Below are 12,153 nucleotides of genomic sequence, written 5' to 3'. Positions count from 1 at the left end.
TGTTTGCCATTTAAATATAGAACTAGCTACCCCTTAATTATTCCAGCCCATGGTGGGGCCATGTGTCATTACATGAAACCCTCCTAAGGAGTTCTGTCCCAGTGAAGTGCTGACTTACGAACAAGACACTCGGGATTAGAGCTGGAGAAGTCATAACCCCTGAAAGGAATGCTGTTTTTCTTGTGGTCGCAGATTACTTTTTAAACGCATGTATATTTATAGAACATGTCTTTCTGCCATTGTGCATCACTCTCCCACATCTGTGCAAATGATGTGCACACATATAAAACCGTACGCAGTATAAAATGATTGACACAGTGTAGGACACGCCCATGTCCTCCCGTCGGTTTCTATCAACCGACCTCCTGTATCATAGCAACCAAATGTCTCCAAAATACTCCACCGCACCGCAGATTCCGCAGGTGTTCTCGAGTGACGGGCTTGACGGGGAGGGGACGGTTTCAGGGTGTGAGGAGAAGGAGAGCGTAGCCGGCATTGTGTGTGTGTGTGTGTGTGTGTGTGTGTGTGTGTGTGTGTGTGTGTGTGTGTGTGTGTGTGTGCGTGTACGTGTGTGCCAGTTTTTTTACACTGGCACGGCCGGTTGGGTGGAACTTGTGCAAAGCTCTGATGTCATCCTTCCTGGTTTGAGGCTGTGTCCCCACCCTAACCCAGCCCACAGGTAGCTTTGCTGCTGCCAGTCAGCTCCTGTCACACAGCCTCTCCCCTCCCTTCCCTTCCCCTCCCGCATGTGTGTGTGTGTTTGTGTGTGTGTGTGTGTGTTCTGCACTGGGCCACTTCTTACTTGCCACACACATGCTCCTCCCCGTGCTGTCTCTGCTCTCTGGCTACGTGAACTTTGGAAGCAGTGAGTTTAGCCTGCGTCCCCTGCCAGAGAATTCTTGTGTGATTATTCTTCGCCTCCTGGAGGTGGACAACCCTCATCCCCGCTTTGTTCTCTGTCCAGGACAACCTCAACGTCTTCCTCAAAGCCTGCAGGAAGCTCGAACTAAAGGAGGCGCAGCTCTTTCACTCAGGAGATCTCCAGGACTTATCCACGAGAGTCACAGTCAAGTAAGTTCCGATCTGATGAGCTTTGTTAACATACAGGCACCACTGGATACCTGTTCTTGCCATTCACAGAGTTGTGGTTTTGACTCTTCCTTGATTGAACCAGCTTCTTTTAATGTTCTCATTAATATGCGCAGAAAGTATAAACATGTAACTTTCACACATACGGCATTGCGGATCACGTGTGTCCTCGTGTGAGACATGATTGAAGCTGCGGCTTTTTAAAAAAAACAGCGCTATTTTCAGTCTGGAGGTATTCTTGTGTTGGTGAGCACCCGTTTAAGCACAGCTGTATTCAATTCAATTCATTTTTTATAGCCCAAAATCACAAATCACAAATCAGCCTTAGAGGGCTTTACAATCTGTACACATCCGACATCCTCTGTCCCGGGACCCTCACATCGGAACAGGAAGTACTCCTTTAACGGGGAGAAAAGAAGGGAAGGGATCTCATATCAGGATGGACAGAAGTGAGATAGATGTCATGTGTACGGAACGAACAACATAACAGAGTTACAACACGTTCAATGCATATGACAGAAACGATTCATATAATGAGAGGAGTGAGCAGAACAATGATGGAAAAACTACGACTACTAATAATAACGGCAGCAGCAGATACAGTAGAGTAATAATGATGACACATCTATCTGTTTTCTTTCAAATACATTGAAACTACGCGGGTTTGAAGAATGAAGTGCGTCTGGTGTTCCGATCTGATCAAGTTGATTTCCTTTTTGGCGCAGGTCTAGAAAATCACAAATCATGACAAAATAATCAAGTCATGGAAGTGAAGGAACATCAAGAAATGTTTTATTCTTGACAGTGTGAACAGAACGAAGCTCAGCTGGAGCAGGACAGAAAAACACTCTTTATACTTTTTAAGTTTCAGACAGTTGCTCTGCGCTCGTTTGCGTGCCGGTCTGATATGCGTGCGGTATGTCGAACAACCTGTTCAGTTTTTTCTTTCTTACACAGGTGCGCCCTCAGGAGGGAGCGAGGTAACCCAGAGCTTAGAGCACAGTCCATCCACAGTGACACTCTCTCTCTCGCTCTCTCTCTCTCTCTCTCTCTCTCTCTCTCTCTCTCTCTCTCTCTCTCTCTCTCTCTCTCTCTCTCTCTCTCTCTCTCTCTCTCTCTCTGTACAAAGAAAAAACTTCAAGTAGATGAGCAATGTAGTAGCAAAGACATCACTTCAGGTGGCAAAATGAGGCTAGTTCATGTCCTGCAATTAAACTGTTCCTCTGAGATGTCGCCAGTCAGTCATTCTTCAGTAACACTGACAATGGTGTCGAAACCACGGCGGTCATAAAAAGAAAAAACACAGCGGCAGATGTATTGTACACTGGAATATGAACTCTGAATAAACAAATCTGCCTGCCCTTTCTCTTCAAGACACACCCTGTCTGTCCCCACACGCTGCCCTAAGGCACAGCAGTGTCATAAACACAGAGACAAGTCTTTTATGGGCCTGTTGCGTTATCGGACATTTCCCCTCTCGCATTATCGTTTTCCCCATGAAACAGGCGCTAAAGGACTCACAATGTGGAAGAGAAATGGCACCTAGATTTATGCAGTGAAAGCTGAGATGCTACTAGAAACAAATTTCACATTATGTTTTTTGCGTGTAATCCTTGGACTGAACCAGTCCCACTGCTCTGTTGGAACTGGGTGTACTCAGCTCTCATGCCACCATGTCTGCCTGCGTGCGGGGGTTTTGGGGAAGGGAGGGGATCACTTTCTATTTTTAGGTCCTGGGGGTCACTTTGACAAGCGCTTTTAATAGTGTGTTGTCCCCCCCCCCCCCCCCCCCCCCCCCCAATACATTCATTAGGTTATACAGTTGAGATCGTGTTTTTTGGGAGAAACATGTATCTTTTGTTTGTGTCTGATTGCCGCTGTTGCTCACGTCAAAGAGTTTCAGGTTCTCTGTCTTTCGATGAACCCTCAGCTGCTCCGACTGTAAGTCCGTTCTTCAAGTTGATTTTTCAGTCACTTTTGTGTGCGGCGTCGTTTCATCGGGCTAACATGTAGAAATATTTGTAGCCTCAATGTTGTGGTGCCCACGACTGCAGTATTTAGAGATGGCACAAGCAGAGTAACATGAGGAGCTGATCCCAAACATGGCTGCAGACGAGCACGACCAATGGTTTTATTTCACTGTGGCTTGTAGGCAAATGAGGCACAGAGAGAGAGAGAGAGAGAGAGAGAGAGAGAGAGAGAGAGAGAGAGAGAGTTGTCTCTATCAGCTGTCTTTGCCCTGGTGTGTGTCCAACCTCCACTCCCTTAAACCCCGTCTGACAGGTGCTTTGCTCAGCTTCCCTGTTCTCTGCACGACGGTTGTTCTCCTGTTGGTGCTGTAAGTTTCCTTTTCACTGATACGTGAAGCAATCGGCTATTTTTACCCTCTCGTTTCTGTGGTTATGAACTTTTCAATTTATTTCATTTCTCTTGCATGTTTTTTGTTGAATTTGCAGGTTTTATAGATAAAGTTATAGTTGCAGGTACAGTGTAAATATTATTATATTATATTATGATTTCTATAGTCAGTTATCTAGGAATATTACCACACATATTCTGACTCCTCAAATGTGTTTTGTTCTATTTTTACTGTTGCTTGGGCTGAACAAGACATTTGATGATGTCACCCTGGATTTCATTTCTTTTATTTTTTACACATTTTGTGGCATTTAAAGACCAAACAATTAATGGATTTATTGAGGAAGTAATAAGTAATTCCAGCCCTAACAGAAGTACATTTTCAACACTCGTCCAGTGAAGAAGAAACCTCCCATTGACTCAGATGAATCTCACTCATTGGTAGTTTGTGCTTGAAATGCAGTTATTAGCGTTGGCAGGTATCTTTCTTTCAGCGTGAAGCTTGAGTCAGATATTGAATAAATATGAAAGCAAGGTGTGCTGAGAGCACAGTTTAATTCATACTGGGCCACGTTGTCATGACAGCCATAAAGGATTATCGGATGTCCTTGTTGACCTTTGAGCCTTGCGGTTGTTGTAGTGTTGGCCTCACCGCCATCTGGAGCGCATGTTGCTCTAGTTATGTAACCTGCTGTCTGATAAAAACGTTTATCAGCTACAAACACACTGAACATCAAAATATGTCATATATACACATTTATATATATGTATAAACTGTTGTAATAGAGGAACAGACTGCTGGGTGACGCGTTCTGGAAGATTTCCTCACATCTTCCACGTGTCACTGAACTACAACCAAGTGCTGAAAACACCCAGCGGTGTCATTCTGACCGGCCCACAATGGGATTCATCCCGCATGATTCACCGGCTGCTTTAGACCAACTCTGTCCGCTCGTAACAGCTGCCCAGGAAATGGGTCTGGAGAGCATCGGAGTGCTTCAGATGAATCACGGCATCTGAAAGTGCTCCATTCATCCTCGGCCACTTCCTTTTTAGACACTTAGCTGCCATTTGGAAATTTCAACAGCGTGGAGTCGAGGTTGGACCGGGACCTCGACTCTTAGTTGATATAAAGGAAAAAGGTTAAAACACAAAAGGTCAGCTGATGTCTGAACAAGTGGCGTTTTGTCAATGAGATACTGCAGGATATGCAGTGTTTGTTTGTCATTACACTGGAACTTTACACACTGTGCTGCTGTACTTGTTGTGGAGGGACTCTCGTGCTTATTCAGCTCATTTCAGTGTGTAAGCTGCATTAACTTTGGCTCAACCCTCCTAATGCCTCCCTTTTTATCAAAGGAGTCAAAGATGAATTGCAGCATATCTGATCACATGCTATGTAGATGTTGTAAAACTCCTCGGAGGACAAGCTATCAGTAGTGTTGGAAAGTAACTAAGTACATTCACTCAGTTACTGTACTTGTGTACAAGTCTGAGGTATTTGCACTTAACTTTTGTATCTCTACTTTATGCTTTATACCTCACTGCATCTAAGAGGGAAGTATGTAGAGCTACTTTTGATACTTAGAATATGCTTTATGATAACAATGTATCAAATGGAAACGTTAAGACACTATCATCACCTGAGTCTGCAGCTCCCATCGGCTTTACGGAGATGTATATGTGTATATGTGAGTTTTCAGCTCATTCTTTAACTGTTCGGCTCACAGCTTTACTGTTTTGGTTCACTCTCACTCCGCTCTCATAGCATCGATTTCGCCCGCAGCGGGCAACTGTTTTCAGCTGAAGAAGCTCTAAAAACCCGCCGTACTCTACCAGCTCAGCTCCAAACAGCAGACAGACACAGCTGTGGACTAGCTGCTGAACACAGTGCAGCATTTCGCAGCTAAAGAGACAGATATTAGACTTGAATTCATCAGGTGACCAGAAACACGACTTCAAATGAATGATAATGTTGCTCCAAAAGTATGACGTAAAAATATGCAGTGATTTGTGATCAAGTGACGACATGTCAGCGTTTCTGCTGTGGTAAAAAAATCACTTCATGCAGGTTTAAAATATATTCTGCTGATTGTACTTAAAGGTAGTGCTTTTACCTGAAATTGGCTACTTTTACCCTGAAGTATTACTACTTGTATTGAGGTGAAGAACTCATGGCTATGAGTCCAGCTTTTGCACCGTGACCTCTGGCAACTGACAAAACAAGAGGAGTCCAAAGTCTCACTCGTTGCCGCCGTTTGATTTTTAAGCAAATTATTGACAAGGGTTGGCCTGTTCTCCAAACTGAAAGAAAAGGAAACTGCACTGGATGGGCAGGTACATCCAAATAGTCATTTGAGGAATGTCAATGACCCTTTTCAAACAACAGGTAAAGAGGAGTGGCTGCGAGGTGTGATTCTATGATTGTGATTACGCAATGGCATCCCTGGCTCTGGATCAAACCAAATGTTTGACCTACCTGAAGGAATGTGCTGTTTCCCAGTCAAATGTGGACTGCCTGTTATCAGAGTTTACTGAAGACTGTACCTCACGCCATGTGTGTGTACTGCTGTTGATGTCGTTTAACGCTCACTGTGACAAAGTCTGAATGTTTTTGAGTGCATAGCGCAAAAGGAGAAAGAAGTGTCCCGTGTGTGAGTATTTGGGGTGTGGTTCACTGAGCTGGCACCACACGTTGTGGTTTGGTGGTTTAGTATGTGGCACTGCCGTCACTTCTTGTGGCAGATGGTGAAAGCAAACGAGCGATGATAGTGAAAGGCCAATAAAGTCTCTGCACCACGGACACGGCCCTGGCTGTAAAAAAAAAAGGCCAACACAAGGGTTATATTTGTGCTGCAGAGCCTCACAGAGGCTGCAGTGTCTCTGATAAGTCCGCGCCACAATGATGGCCGACACCATCGACACCGTCTTCACCCACGGCTGAGTCCTCTGTTCGAACTCTCCCTGTAGGTTTTGTCAGGACTACCCGGTGAGGGCGGCTGGGTGTGTCTTTAAATCCAAACTATTTTGTTCGAATGAAAGGACGTTGGTGAATGCTGCAGAGCAAGTGCTCTTCATCATTGCAGAGGTATGCTTCTCACCACACATGCACACCCACTCATTTAGGGCTTTGGTGCCAGGTTTGTTTGTCTTTGGGATGTTGTTATTGTCTCAGAGCCTCGATCTCGATCTCGTTGGTGGCCGTGCACGGACGGAGACACGTCCTGTGGTCTCCGTTCGGTCCACGCACAGAGACGTCACTTCACGCGGGACGTGATCGACTTAATGGGAAAGATCATTTCCTTTGGCTCCTGTCATGAAGTTATTTGTCCAGCATTTGAATAGCGGCTTACGATTCATCGGTTGCATGTGTTTCTTTTTGTCTGGTTGGTTTGTACTGGCAGAACACACTCCTCAACTGCTTCAAGTCAAATGAAATTGTGTGTTTTGGCACAACAGATTCACGCAATTCAGTCGCCATACGACAAGAAAGAGGTAGAATATATCGTATAAGTTTAAATAATATAAATTAGACACCTGTTTTTCAAGTTATTATATAAATGTGGTTATCATTCGTCTCTTAATAATTGAACGTGTGCATCTAATGTTGATTGATAGTGTAGCGGTTGTCCACCCATGCTGCGTCGTGTGGTTGTTTAGCACACAGCGAGTGGCTAACCCGCACAACTAATGGTGTCTTGTGCCGTTGCATCTCCTCTGGAGCTTAGAAGAAGAAGGATGTCTGTCACCCTTTGACCTCGGCGAGAGAGCGCTGACGTGAAAGTCTGTGTCAGCATGCAGAGGGTGAGGCTCAGGGCTGATAGCTGGCTGGTTGATTTGTCACTGTACAGCAGATATTGGCTGATAGGCATCAGCTGTAGCCCATTTGTGCCCGCAACTGAAATGTTGTATGTTATATTTTAGGAAAAAACAGTAGTCCCACGTGTCCAAACAATAAATATAGTACAACGAGAATTGTGTGTATCTTAGATATTGCAACGAGCACAATCGAGTATTTGGGAATTCATAATAGGTTGAATATCAAAGATAGATGCAGTGTAAAAATAAATCAGATTGGAGAAATTTAATAAACAAAAAGAAAGCTTTTTGCCAAATTTTTTCAAGAATCCTGACTTTGACATTTGATAAAAGCATGATTTTTCACCCTGAAGTGTCCGGGAACAAAACAGACAAAATTACATCTTCACAAGATTCGTGTTCTGAATCGGTTTGACATGATATATGTTACATTTCTCATAAATTCAGGCTTCCTTTCATGTGTGCAGGATACACAAACGCAAATGTCTTTCTTCTCCTTTGGGCACATTAAAGACCAAAAACCCAAAGTGGCTGTTTGAATTGATAGTAAAAGTACTTCACCGAGGCTGTTCCTTGCCTGCACTCTCTGTGCAGAACTGTGTTTCATACTCGGATGACGTTCTGTCGATGACTGCGCTCAATCATATGAGCGCTCAGCTGATTTCAACAGTCCCGAGGCTCCTCTGGAGGCCTGAAAATATCCCTTTGTATGTATTTTCCCTTCAGTTCAGCTATCACCGCCAGCCATAAATAAGCATTACGAGAAGCAGTGCGGTGGTAGATTTGGGATACAGCTCTTTTTATTTTCTGGATCTGGCCAGCGCTGCTATAATCTTAGGCTTTGTGACTGTGTTCCAAGCCACACAAGAGAGGGTATTTTTTGTTACCCTCCCACCTCTTTTATTGGGCCTATAAATCTACTGTATGCCAAATTGGTAACCGTCCATTTCAGTGTCCGCCATTGGCAAATTAGGATTCGCACCCCTGACGATGACGCATACTGGTGAGAAAGTTGATCTGCTCCCATTCCCAGTGGTTTTATCTTTACCAGTCTGTTGTATTTTATGATAGAATCCAATGGTTTTAATGTGACATCTGACACGGAGCTATAGTTGTCAGATACATTTGGTGGAGTAAAAAAATACTGCTCTTTAAAGTATAAATATAAAGTAAGAGGAAATGGAAATGCTTCAGTAATGTACAAATGTCTTTAAAATTGTTCTGAAGTACTTTACTGAGTACTATACCAGACAATCAGTTCAGTTGTCCCCGTTTGACTGATTGAAACGATGTGCTGGATTATACGTCCTCGCTGTGTTTCCTCCTCCTGAACGATATGAACCTGACGTTATATTGACACAGCAGTCATCTCAGGCGTCGACGCCACACGTGCATCGCACTCTGAGCAGTTGCGCCGGTCGCACCGCATGCTGGGAAAGGGGTTGTGAGGACATCCATGTGCTCAGGGGGAAGCGAGGCATGCGTGACTTACCGTGTGATAGCAGGAATGTGTAGCGTGCAGAGCTGCAGAGGGGCCGTATATCTCCCCCTGTCACCGTTATGGCCACTGTGTGCACTGTAGCTGTTGATTGACCTCTCTAAGTAGACACTACGGTCAGTTTAGGCCACAGGTACACAATGTGCATGAGAGAAAAAAAGGGAATATATCAGGCATGCAGGTTGACACTGTGAGTGTTGTTTGGTTTCACAGGAGCAAGATTGAGCTGAGAGTGATTTGCTGACTTGTCAGGTCAACTGTCAAACCCCAGAAATACGACTGAAATCCTGTGTGAGCTGGGTAGCACGCGAGAGGCTCTGCTGCTCCAACAGCAGCGGTATTCAGCTAATAATCGTCAGTTATTAGCTGTATCGTTTGAAATCAGAAACAAAAACCCCTTTGTGCACCTAAGCTTCAACTATGTGTTTTCACATCCGCTTGATTGTGTGATTAGTGTCAAAATAAACGCACACCTAAAACACTTAATGGCTCACAGGTATTCTTTTTGAGGAATGCGTGTTTGGTTTCTCTCTCGGCCTCTGTGTTTTTGTTGTTGTGTGCGAGTGAGTGAAGGGCTGGCAGTCGGTCTGGATTGTGCTCTCACTTTCCAGCCCTTTCACCGCCCAACACAGAGACCCAACAAGCATGCCCTCTGTTCTTTGATTGTCACTTTCTCTCTCACACACACACAAACACACACCTCTGTTTTCTGCCCTTTCTCTCGCAGGCTTCAAGAGACCAACAGAAGGCTGAAAAATGTGAGTGGAGAAATTTAACCTTTTTGAAGAGCTTGATTTATTATCAATTATTATTGATTATTTATTGATTCAGAAATAATAAAACATAAAAGATAATTTAGCTTCAGTCCTGTTCAGGGTTCATTTCAAAGCCTTTTTACAGGTGTTAGCGAGTACTATACATGTGTATGTATTCAGCCTTCTTTGGCTCCAGTGAGAGCTGTGCACAATCTAAAACCTGAGCCGCAACCGACTCGAGTGATGTCACTTGAGTCGGTTGCGGGCGGAAGACTATAAGTTAAAAAAAAATATATATATATATATTCTGGAGTTGTGGAGTTAGAAATAAGTGAGTTTACCTGACCTGTGTAGCTCCTCATCTGTACTTGGGGCTAGCAGCTGAAGGCTATATGCAATGTTCCCTCTAATTTTTCATGTGTCTGGGCATACACACAAGCTCCCTGAGCACACTGAGGACCACTGTGAGCAACATCAGATGTGCACGCTGTGGCCACACACCAGTATCACACCTGTTCAAAACCTTGGATCATAGCAAGTTACATGGCTTATTAAAATAATCAAATTACAGCAGCAATTTTCACTAGTTTACTTTTAATATAAGTGATTTGACAAACTTTAAAGGAAAAAGACAAAAATCTTGTTGTTCATGAGATGTGTAGTATGTTTTATGTGAGAGTCCTGCTTGGCCATGGGAAGAGTCTTGCTTTGGCCTGTGTGAGGTCCTGTTGTGGAAGAAATGATACATATACACCTTTCAGACATAACATTTTGTTCACATTAAAACATTCACATTTTGCACAATGACGTGTGCTGTAGCTTGTGATACAGTGTAAATTCCTGTAACTCTGTCTGTAAAATATGTAATTACTCAGTTTTTTGTTATCATTTCTACTACCCATAAATTATCTAGTAGTAACATAATTTAATGATTAATATCCATAAGTAAAAAATCTTAATAAATGTCACTAGAATATGAACAAATCTAACTTAAATTTTACCTTATTTTTCACGTCTGTCCTTCTCACTTCTCCAATGGTTGTACACTTTGTCCAGGTTGATGGCTTCATCTGCTTCTTGCTTTGACTTTATGTCGCTGCCCGTTCGTTTCGCCATGATAAGGGGTTAGCATTTGCATCTCGTAACTCCGCCGCACTGTTGATAGCTAGCTAACCTGCACGGCGCGAATGGGCAGGGCAATAGTGTCAATGCTATGATTGGCTGCGTAGCGTAAGTGAACCGAATCGTATCATTGGCTGGACACCTGTCACTCACTGAGTTACATTGCAAAATAGTACAGAAAACAAAATTATTATTATTATTATTATTATTATTGGTTTAATTGATTAGATAAGATTAGGACTAATATTAGATATTAATTAATATGTTTATGTTGAATTTTATTTTATGCGCTGCATAGATTTTCTTGTGCGCTGAGACTGTGCGAGCAGTGCGCGATTGCTCAAGCGCGCAGCTTAGAGGGAACATTGGCTATATGCATTGTGGGTAATGTAGGAGCCAGGTTTTGAGAAGGAATAAGAATGTGTGGAATAAGAAATGCGATATCTCTGCATCTGCTGCATCGATTATGATACTTTTTTTTTTGAACAGTCCATCGTGAGTCTGACAATGCTATAGGTAGATAGATATAAATTATATATCTATGGAGTTATTTTTCAAATTTAAACCTTAATAAAAATCAGAGGCACACTGTCGGGTTTGCATCAAATTGAAATGCTTTTATTCGACATCGCGAAATGTATTCATGATGACCAAGGCATTGTGATTGACAGCTTTTCATTCGGTATATTGCAAGGTCTTTGAAAAAGTATCCTGAAAGGTATTAAATTACAAGATATAGTGTTTAATTTGACCTTTTTGAGGGAATTTTTATCCCATAAATGTTTTATGAGTCATACATTTTTTGAAAAGTGAAAGCATAGTATTTCACATCACAGCTTCATCGTGTTTTATCAAACCCACATTATTTTCCCGCGTGTGGCCGCGTGACAAACCAAAGAGCTGACGCGTCAGTTGGAAGCTTATCGTGTAAAAAGGGGACCAGCAGAACGTTGCGATATAGTGATGCCTGTTTGCTTCAGTGCAGCACATTTACCTGCCCGGCCCGACACACAAACAGCAACAGAGTGTTCTGGATGAGCCTGGAAACAAGAGCAGTGATATCACCTGTTGTCAGTGCGGCTAACTAACACAACAGTCACCTGGCACAGAGCATCCATGGGCTGGGGTCGACGTAGAGCTCTCATCTGATGTACTATGTCTGGTAATGGTCGTGGATATATCCCACGTGTATGCTTTGTGTAAGAAGCTGTTTCTTTTCTTCTTCTCCAGGTGCTGATCACCATTTACTGGCTTGGTAGAAGAGCTCAGTGTGACCGTTTCTATGATGGACCCTACCTGAATTTGAAGGCGTTCGAGGGCTTACTGGGCACAGCACTATACAAGGTAAAACAGTGGCTCGTCATCCCATTGCTCACTCTCAGCTGTCTTATCTGTGTCGTCATCAAACAAAAGCTTCATTTTCTCGTGGAAACCACATAAATCGTGAAGACAATCCTCTTCTACAGCCACTGCTCAGTACGTTTCTGTGTCCTCCCCGGTATGTACACTATG

General features: G+C 43.4%; 1 protein-coding gene across 9 annotated transcripts in view; it reads left to right on the top strand.

The window, feature by feature from the left end:
* The window catches only part of LOC306783653 (LIM domain only protein 7-like), a 55,486-nt gene that overhangs the window by 11,854 nt on the left and 31,479 nt on the right, over positions 1-12,153 (top strand). For all 9 annotated transcript variants that reach the window (XM_079277383.1, XM_079277379.1, XM_079277381.1 and 6 more), the window contains exons 4-6: positions 965-1,071; positions 9,492-9,522; positions 11,872-11,985. In XM_079277383.1, the coding sequence (XP_079133509.1) occupies positions 965-1,071; positions 9,492-9,522; positions 11,872-11,985 (252 nt within the window). The remainder of the gene's footprint in view (positions 1-964; positions 1,072-9,491; positions 9,523-11,871; positions 11,986-12,153) is intronic.

The sequence above is a fragment of the Melanostigma gelatinosum genome (assembly GCF_949748355.1).
Source record: "Melanostigma gelatinosum genome assembly, chromosome: 10".
NCBI classification, from domain to species: domain Eukaryota; kingdom Metazoa; phylum Chordata; class Actinopteri; order Perciformes; family Zoarcidae; genus Melanostigma; species Melanostigma gelatinosum.
The sequence above is the reverse complement of the archived record's forward strand: the minus strand, read 5'-3'. Positions and strand labels throughout refer to the sequence as shown.